Source organism: Thunnus maccoyii, chromosome 7 (genome assembly GCF_910596095.1).
Source record: "Thunnus maccoyii chromosome 7, fThuMac1.1, whole genome shotgun sequence".
Taxonomy (NCBI): Eukaryota; Metazoa; Chordata; class Actinopteri; order Scombriformes; family Scombridae; genus Thunnus; species Thunnus maccoyii.
This window is the reverse complement of record NC_056539.1, coordinates 651,756-661,735: the sequence shown is the minus strand read 5'-3', so window position 1 is coordinate 661,735 and position 9,980 is coordinate 651,756. Positions and strand designations below refer to the sequence as shown.

The window sequence follows — 9,980 nt, the reverse complement described above, 5'->3', positions numbered from 1 at the left end:
TCCCCTGGAAGCCTCTCTTGCCAGCGGAAGTTGCAGGATTCGAGCATGCAGCAGTCGCAGCAGCTGCCTGAGCTGTTTGAATATACTCAATAGTCTAATCTCTAAAGGTAACCGACAAGTTTTACTCTCTTCACTGACGTGTTTTGGTGTATGTGAATTCGGTATGAGCTAATTGTGAGGAATGTTTAGGCGAAGTTAGCGGAAGGTTTATCTAAGGAAGCTAACAGTTAGCTTCAGCAGGTCAGTCTTTCATAACCTCAGCTGGTAAATTAACGTTACGCCAGTGGACTGAAACGTGGCTGGCAGCCTTGTTTTGTAATGTTGAGAGCTGTTGACGAGATGAAACGATATCGCTAAACAAATAATTTATCATTAATATACAGTAAAATACACCGCAAGTCTACACCCAGCTGCCATGTGTGTCAAGCCATACATGGCAGCTGGGTGTAGCGAGAGCAAGTGAATTGAGGACTCATGATAGAAACCTTTATACAGTCTATGGTAGAAATTCATTTCAGTATTTAAACTGAAAACTCTAAAAGTTTTTTCTTTAATTTCTTTTAAAATTGGCTTGGCCTGTGCAACAATGGAATGTTATATCTCAGCAAGCTGTAATAAAAGTAAACACAGGTCGTAATTGAAATTTTGGTTTCTTACATATGACGAGTTCTGTCTGATGTAATGCACAGGATTCGTTTATTTTACAGCATATGTTTTAAAAACACCTCATATCGTGATATATTCACAAGGAAATATCCATATTAATCCTCTGATGACTTTGTCTGCAAGCTTAAAATTGATTTGCGATGTTTGGCAAGTTAGAAGCAAAAGAACTGACCGCATGAGCTAGTTTACTGAGCCAAAAGTGCTGTCTTTGGACTGCTTATTTTATCTCTTTAGTGCTCATAACCGCCAAAATGGTGAGATTTACAATGATATGAAGCAGAGGAGAGCAGCAAACACTAAAATTTGCACCAGTCAGTGTTAATTAGCTCAGTTGATTTTGATAAATTAATTGTAATTAACCTCTTTAAGCTGGTCTGGTATAAGTCGTATTCAAACGAATCAGGCGGTGCGAAGAAAACGCCGATCCCCCATTCACTTGAAAAGGAGCAGTGTGTTTTGGCTGCTGACATTTGAGCTGTAGTGGCGCCGCACCGGCCTGCGGCCGGAAAGTTCAGCCGGGCCGTTTTTAGACCAAATCAGGCGGCGCGGCCTACCGCCGTAGGGTTGAGCGGAGGTGTGTGGGGGTGTCGGCGTGTTATTTGTGCTCTAGAACGTAACTGCTGTGAAACAATCAGAAAATAATGTTTTATTGATCTGATTCACCGGCTTTCTCGCTACCAGCACTCCCTCTCTTCATTCATTCTTGTTGTCTTGTTCGACCACAGCTGATCTCTCGCAGGTGCTCTCTCTCTTTCTCTCGTCTTTTTTAAAATGTGTCGGGAAGCCGACAGCAAAGTCTAACTTTACTTGTACCGTTATCAAACGAAAAGAAACATCCTCAGAGTTTACGGCGTTGATCAGTCTGATCTCCGGCTGTTATTGGCCAACGCAGCCTTCAGCCGCAGTGACGTCGGGTTGTGTTTCTTAAAAAAGTTGAATCTAGCTCAACTCTCCGGCCGCTGTCCGTTGCGGCGCCGCAGCTGAAACGCACTTCCCCCATTCAAAGGAATGGCGTTTTCACCGCACCGCCTGATTTGGTCTGGTTTTGGAGAAACGCATCCCGACGTCACTGCGGCCGAAGGCTGCGGTGGCCAATAACAGCCGGAGATCAGACTGATCAGAGCTGTAAATTCTGCCATGAGGGAGTACAAGGGGGGGAGGACATTTCTCTTCGTTTGATAACGTTAAAAGTAAAGTTAAGCTTCCCGACTAATCTTAAAAAATACGAGAGAAAGAAAGAGGGAGAGAGAGAGAGCAGCCGTGGTCGTGCGAGCTAGAAAGTGAATGAAGAGATGGAGCGCTGGTAGTGAGAAAGCCGGCGAATCAGATCAATAAAACGTTATTTTTTGATTGTTTCACAGCGGTTACGTCCCACATCCCCACATACTTCCGCTCAACCCTGCTGGGGTTCATATTTGTAAACAGTTAAATAAAATAGCTACTCAAATGCTATGCATAGATAGATATAGATTTACCACTATCTAGGTATAACCACACAAATGAAACAAACAGTGCAACAATAAATATAGGCATAATCGATAATAGAATATATTTAATAGACAAATGATTATAATCTCTTACATTTATTCGGCAAACAGTGTTGCCAACACAGCCAGAGAAGGAAGATGGTGGATTGGGACCACAAAAACCACTCCACAGACTACTCACTAACTGGTCCGGACCACTAACTTCAGTGCCCCCAGTGGTAGTAACCAGTGATCTGTGTTACTGACCATGGTCAGTGGACAAATTGCTGAATTGACTACAGCCCCTACTGGATTGGGAGCACAACTAAACTGGATTCTAAACTGTGATTTTAACCATAAACAAGCTGTCATTGCACCAACTGACCAGCTGTGGTCATGCAGACAACTAAAGAGAAAGGAATGGGTTTAAAAATGTGAGCAAAACAGTGTGAGATATTTAACGGGAGAAGTAGTTAAAAGAAGAAGCAGCTCAAATGAACTGGTTAGATAATAATTGCAGGTGAATATGGCTTAATGCAGTTTGCACACCAATAAACCTAATGCATCCACCTGTCTTTCTCCCTGTGTTGCAGTATGGCCAGTGTTGAGCAGGTGACAGCAGTAGGACAGGTTCTGGTGGACCCAGGACTGGACCTGTCCCAGCGGTTCAGAGCATTATTCACCCTGAAGAACCTGGGAGGTACAGCCTACAAAACACATTGCCTAACATTGAAGTATCTAACATGTGGCTTGGAAATTAATTCTCTTTCTGCCCCTTGGTAATTAACAGCTTTTGAAATGGAACTTTTGGTCATATAGTAGGAAAGTACAATGACTCAGTAGACAATATGTATAGCCAAATTCACCAGAACAATTAATCTTCAAGATGAATACTCTAAAGAGGAAATCTGTGTAATGTCTTGCACTATGTGGACTGATGTGTGTGTCAGGTGTTGACGCTATAGAATGGATCAATAAAGCCTTCACTGATGAGTCTGCTCTGCTGAAGCATGAACTGGCCTACTGCCTGGGACAGATGCAGGACAGACGGGCCATACCCGCTTTGACTGCTGTACTCAAAGATACACAACAGGAACCTATGGTCAGGCATGAAGCAGGTATACACACATACTTAAATCTCCTTCCTGACACAAGCCAGACAGCAGCAAAGGATGTTTTCATGATTATAGTGTGTCAAAAATGTGTTACAGCACACCATTACATAACAGACATGTATTTACTGTTCAGTAATTCATAGGATACTAAGAATTGAAACACCAGTGCCTTGTATCTCTGTATGCCTGTCTGTCACTCTGACTGTGTCTGTTTCTCTAGGAGAAGCTCTGGGAGCCATTGGTGATCCTGTGGTTCTGGATCTACTGAAAGAGTACAGTCAGGATCCTGTTGTAGAGGTAGGAACCTAACACTTAGTCTGAAATAACCAAGGCAGCGCTTTCACATCAATAAACACCCAGAATGTTTATGTTTTCTTAACTTCAACAGCATTAAAGTGTACATGCTAATAAAGACAAAGATCTGGGCTGCTATTATTTGCTGGAGGGATTTAACATTTTATCTGTCTGTGTATCTATGTATCTATCTGTCTGTCTGTCTGTCATCTTGTTTTTTGGGTGACACTTTAAGTCCCCCATTTACCATTTATATACCATATATAAACAGTTAATATAACAGTTAATATGGTTCATGACACGCTATAATGTACCTGTAAGCAGATATAAGTGTTTATTAATTTATTAGTCAACAACTATAACTCCTCCTGTGCACTCTTAAGTGTTTGCTGCTGTATTAACAGATACTGAATGACAATACGGCAAAACACAGATGCAATTAAAGCTGCAAGCAGCGTTGAACGGGCCCTCGCGCCTCCATGCACGTCAGGCTGCGGTGCAGTCGAAGGGCTTCTGTCACGGGCATGTAGATGTCCTCAGACCCGGGCTGTTTTTAGACAGTGCAAGAAGGAGATAAACATCACTTCCTTTGTCCACTATTTTGCCTGCTGCTGGGGCTGCTTCACTGAAATTTAGTGAGGGGCGCTATTCAGCCAGTTTGCATCACTGATGGAATTTTGTCATGTAGACGTGTTCAGGTCGGGAGTCTTATCAATAGGACTGTAGTCAACCAAAGAAAATCTTGGCTGACTAAAATGGTACATAATCTTCAACTTATCGATTAGTCGTGCGCGTGGGGGGATGTAATGGGACTGAGTGCACAGTAAACTCGGCAGCCACACATTTCTCTGTTCTGTATTTCTCTGTTTTGTGTCTTCAGGTTAGGCTAACCCATTGTTGCTAACTTTGGAGCTAACCCCCCACGTGACTTTTTAGCATTTATTAACTGACACACTGTAGTCTGTACTGTACATCTACTGCCAGACTGACAACTTACTACTAACCTTTTCCTCTGCCCTGCTCGCATCCACCGTCACTTCTCTGCCCCTCACTCTTTCCCACACGCTACGCAAACATACTCCTTAAAGGAGCCACGCTACCAATAGTTTCCCAGGCAACGACAGAGGTTGACTCACGTACCGGAACAGCGCTGCACAGAGACTCCCAAACGCCGTCGATTTCAAATCAAAATCAAATATTAATTTTTTTTTTTGGCCTGGCAGGGGTTCTCGTTGTGTCATTATGGAGAAACACAGATTTGGTAAAAGTTCAGTACGTTCAATAAACGTTGAGTATAGTTAGACTCAGCAGTCTCCATTAGGTTGGGCGAGTTCAAAGTTGTGAAAACAACGGGGGTGTTTTGAATACACAGGTAATTTGTTAGTCTGGACCTCCCTCCGCAGGAAATAATGGATTACTCCTGGAAAGCTATTGATGTAGCACTTTTCTCCTTATGAAAATAACACAGAGATTATTCGACCAATGAGAATTTAGTCGGACGAGAGCATATCGACCAACTAATCGACCAGTCGACCAGCAGACTACAGCCCTACTTATCAAACATGCAAAGTTTGGTGCAGACTGGAGCATTTACAATAAAGTTATAGCAACTTCCTGTGTCATGGCGAAACATCAAATCTCAACGGTGTGAGGATGAGAATTTTCTGCAGGGTTAGATATGTCTGTCTTGCTCACACCTGTGTCACCAAAATGATGCAAGTTTTGGGCCCATTCACTTGAATTTTAATTAGTAAATTGAAAACAAATTAATTTCCTAATTTTCATCAAGTCTATTTTTAGAAAAGGAAAGAATTTTAACCCACATGACCTGGTCAAAGTTTGATTGACATGTGTACTGTCAGGTGTGTAGAGACAATAAGTAACTGCAGCTGGACACAGAAAAATACTCATATTTGAATGGAGAGTGTGAGTGAACCCACACCTTTCTTAACATTTACTGCTTCCACATAGTTTTAGATACAGACTTCATTTGAATTTTAAATGAGTCATGAGACTTTGACCGACAAATCTTGAATTTACATGTTTTTCTATCTTTTATTGTTTTTGAGATATTAGAGTGTGAGTTTTAAAGTCTTTTCTTGCTCCTCCTGTGGTTTTATAATGAGTGTGTATTGCGGAATGTTTCACAGCACTGAGGGAGTGACATCACCAGGAGCAGTTGGAGAGGAGGATTTTGAGTACGCTTTTTGTGAAATCTTGTGAATCCCATGACTTTGGCCAAATCGTACATTAAAAATCATATTTTTCAGTAGGAAATTTTGTGGCAAATCCATTCATACAGGTTTGAAAGTGGTCAGACTTATAGTTTAGACATCAGAAGCCTCTGTTTGACATAAAGTCCATGCCCATAGATTGCCTCCCCATTGATTTACATTGTAAGGTGTGATGTGGCACTGCAACTTTTGAGGGCTTATATAATCCAAACCATTCGAGTTGGGATTCTTTTTTTAATTTCCTTGTTCTACTTTATTATGATGAATTGGAGTTTAAAATGTCAGTATGGACATAATACATTAATTTAATAAATAGCTAAAAAAAAATTTTTTTAAATTGTACTTGTATATGGACAAACAGTACCCATATGACGAGTTCTGCTTCTGTACTGACTTCTTGCCATATGAGCTCTTTGGTGAACTGCTGCTTTTCTTGTTGAAAACTTGTGAAGGACTTTGAATTTTAAGGGATTATTTTCACCTTTGTATAATTTATAAAGAAACCTACCCTAAAATATTTGCTCTGTTGCAATGTTAAGGAAAAATTATTATCATGTATGGTTCAAGTTAGCTAAACTCATGCTCTTCAGTATTTAGTATACTAAGACTAAGTAAAAATTAAATCAATACTTGATTGAGATCCCTGCCACAAATAGTTTGAGCCAAAAATATGAAAGCAAATGGAGGTATGTTAAAGGTTTGTTAGTTCTGATCAACTGATGGAGAGTGGTTCTTCTTTAGTTTGTATTTTGGACAACTCACAGACATTGATTAGATAATTCAATTTGTCAGGGACAACCAGTTCTTTTTTTAGCTGACAAAATGAATAACCAGCTAAAACCTCTTAAAAGTTGTTAAGACCACAGGATTTAATGAAAATCACAGCTTGTGCTTTGAAAATTGTCCCCAAATCACAATTTCAACATAAACACAATTCAGTGTACAAACTGTATTGTATAAACAATATAGCATATCACATATCATCACACACTGTATGCTGTTCTACTGTCCACCCACAACAAACACTGCTCCTTTTAACTGTGTTGTGACTTTGCTTCAGCCTTGAGTCTCTGCGTTGTCATGTCAGAAACATGTAAACAAAACTAATGTGTTATGTCACGTCATGTAATGTCCTCTGTCCTGCAGGTTGCAGAGACGTGTCAGCTGGCTGTTCGCCGTTTGGAGTGGCTGCAGAGTGGAGGAGAGAAACAATTAGAGGAAGGGAGCACAGATAAGAACCCCTACTGTTCTGTAGACCCAGCCCCTCCAGCAGTGAGGAAGAGTGTGTCAGAGCTGCGCTCCATCCTGTTGGATGAGAGTCTGCCACTCTTTGAACGCTACCGTGCCATGTTTGCACTTCGGAATCTGGGCAACGAGGATGCAGTGCTGGCACTGGGAGACGGTAAGATACACAGTCATATGCACTGGCTTACTATTGCATCTTTGTATTCATGCAGTCATGAGAAAACCCCAAAAAAGACCTGATTACCTTTAGTGATTTTCATGTTTTGACCCCAGTTTAAGGCTCAGTTTTCTTTGCGTCGAAACATGTGTATAACAATTAGCTTGGGAAACAGTTTAAATGCAAAATGGAAAATAACAATGCATTTTTGAGAGATGTTTGTTCTTTCAAACAGTGACGATGTGTTTCCTCAATGGGGTTTATGCTCCTTCATAAACAGAAAAAAAGGCCATGTAGTCAGAAGATTCAGAAGTGGAATGCACGTTTCTAATTTACATGGACATCATTACATTATTAACATGTTTGGCTCAAACTTCTTGTAAAACCTAATAGCACATTTAACAGTAATGGTAGACTTAACATGAGTGATATAATTAAAAGATAATTACAACATTCAAAAGTAGTGTTATGTTTCAAAAACAGCTACACAGTTGGTTATGGTTATAATGGCAAACTGCTGTTTTTGGTGTGAGAATTGCACTCATTCAAATCATGATTTTGATATGAAGATGAATTGTTTAGCTTAATGAAATGTATTAGCTGCAGCTGGGTTCTTCTTGCTGTGACTCTGGTAGAAGGCTCCATCGGAAACGGGAGTTAAGTGTTACTTCCCATTTAGGCGAATAGTGACTGAAGATGCCTTCTGCTTTTGACAGTATGAACTGCCTCTCAGCTTCCCAGTGAAGCAGCACTGTAATGTTGTTGACAATGTTTGGATCACCTGTCTTTTAACCTGTTTGTCTCCAGGCCTGCAGTGCTCCAGCGCTCTGTTCCGTCATGAGATTGGTTATGTCCTGGGTCAAATGCAGCACCCAGCAGCAGTACCAGCCTTGTGTGCAGCTCTGGAGCGTTCTGATGAGAGCCCCATGGTCCGGCACGAGGCAGCAGAGGCTCTGGGCTCCATTGGGAAAGAGGAGTGTCTGGCTGTGCTGCAGCGTTACCGGGAAGACAGAGAACGTGTCGTCAAAGAGAGCTGTGAGGTTGCTCTGGATATGCTGGATTATGAAAACAGCGACCAGTTCCAGTATGCAGATGGACTGGTTAGATTACAGGGTTAAAGGTCAATGTCAAAACTGAAGGGGCCTTCACTCAAATGTCTTCTTCATACTTTTACTATATACTATTGTATTTACAACATAGACAGCTTGACAACTCAGTGCTACGTCAACAAAACTACTGGATCTCTGGAATGAAGCTTTACATTATGAAAGAATACTCGGTACATGAATTCAATAATGAGTGCGGGAGTGAGCTCTCAGCTGTAGGATGTATAGGTGTTACAGTGGGGTGGGGCTGTGCACGGCCATTTCTGTAACTTTCCAAAACGGACAAGCAGACATTGACACCCACTTCATGCAGTGATTGGTCTGTGCAGAGATGAGAAAAGAGTCAGAGTTTGAACTTCACTCTCTAGCTCTTCTTCTTCTTTCATGACACAACTATTTCTGTGACTTTTCATGTGAACACTATGACTACCTCTTAGGAGAGACTGTCTGAAACATGCACTGTTATCCTCGAATTTAAACAATATGACGTCTTCCACCGTCCCCCCTCCCCTCTCTGTGACGGTTGGCTGAATTCACATACAACATGAAGCAAAGCTCATCAGTCCTTACTCTGGCAAATTTACGGTAATATTATTTGTTCTTTTTTTTGCAATAACTGATGTGTTCCCCAACTGAAACTGTGTCGGTGTCGCAGTGGAGTGTTTAACAACTCAGGGCTGATTTATCTACTTTTCGAGAAGCATTTTTTCATAATTTCCCTCCAGCCCACATACTTTTTTCTGCTATCATTTGCAGTTTTGATCCAAGCTATACTGTGGTGTGATCAGGTCTGCTGCCAGTTCATTCTTCTCTAAGGAATAAGCCAAAGAGCGATTTCTCTGTTGTGGATTTACAGTATGTTGGGAAGTACACAGCCCATAATGTTTGGAAGGTTCATTCCATTAATCTGCTGCAGAGTGTTGATTAGCACTCCTATTACTTCATCACCATGGAACGTATTAATTTACAGGTTGGAATACAATTAGCATCTTTTATCATGCACAGCCAGCTGTGTACTGTATATATAAAATTAAAATAATGTTGTATACATTTATGCTGTTGCTCATGATCTCAGTTTCACAAAATGTGTGTCCCCAAAATTATTTGTGCAAGGGAACCTTTCTTCACAGGGTCAGGGAACATACAGAAGCATTATGTCCATAATGTGAAAAAGCTCTGGGCTGAGACAAAGTGACACCAGTGAAGGAAATATTTAGAGTATGAGTATGGCCCTTCCTCACACAGTTAATTTAAGAATGAAGTCTGTCCTACTTTGTTGAAACCAAGTCTGTCTTATAGCTGTGTTGCACGTAACTTCCCTGTTTCAACTTCACATTCAGTGGTGGAAAGTAACTAAGTACATTTACCTAAGTACTGCACTGAAGTAGCCTACAATTTTGAGGTACTTGTACTTGAGTTTTTCCATTTGATGCTATTTTATACTTTCACTCCAAATATTGTATAATATTGTGTGAGGGAAATATTGTACTTTCTACTCCACTACATTTATTTGACAGCTTTAGTTACTTTTCAGAGGAAGATTTGACACAATGGATAATATAACAAGCTTTTAAAATACAACACATTGTCAAAGATGAAACCAGTGGTTTCCAACCTTTTTGGCTTTGACGTCTTACAAAAAGCAGTGTGTAGTCGGTTTCTGATGTGTGAGTTGTTAACAGCTCCATCAAAACATG

At 40.8% G+C, this 9,980-nt stretch overlaps 1 protein-coding gene across 1 annotated transcript; it reads left to right on the top strand.

Annotated features, from left to right (window-relative positions):
- On the top strand, nt 1-9,337 carry dohh (deoxyhypusine hydroxylase/monooxygenase). Its single transcript, XM_042416133.1, has 6 exons — nt 1-107; nt 2,726-2,832; nt 3,083-3,250; nt 3,468-3,544; nt 6,922-7,177; nt 7,985-9,337. The coding sequence occupies exons 2-6, from the start codon at nt 2,727-2,729 to the stop codon at nt 8,293-8,295; spliced, it is 918 nt and encodes a 305-aa protein (XP_042272067.1). The 5' UTR covers nt 1-107; nt 2,726; the 3' UTR covers nt 8,296-9,337.
- The last annotated feature ends 643 nt before the right edge of the window (nt 9,338-9,980 follow it).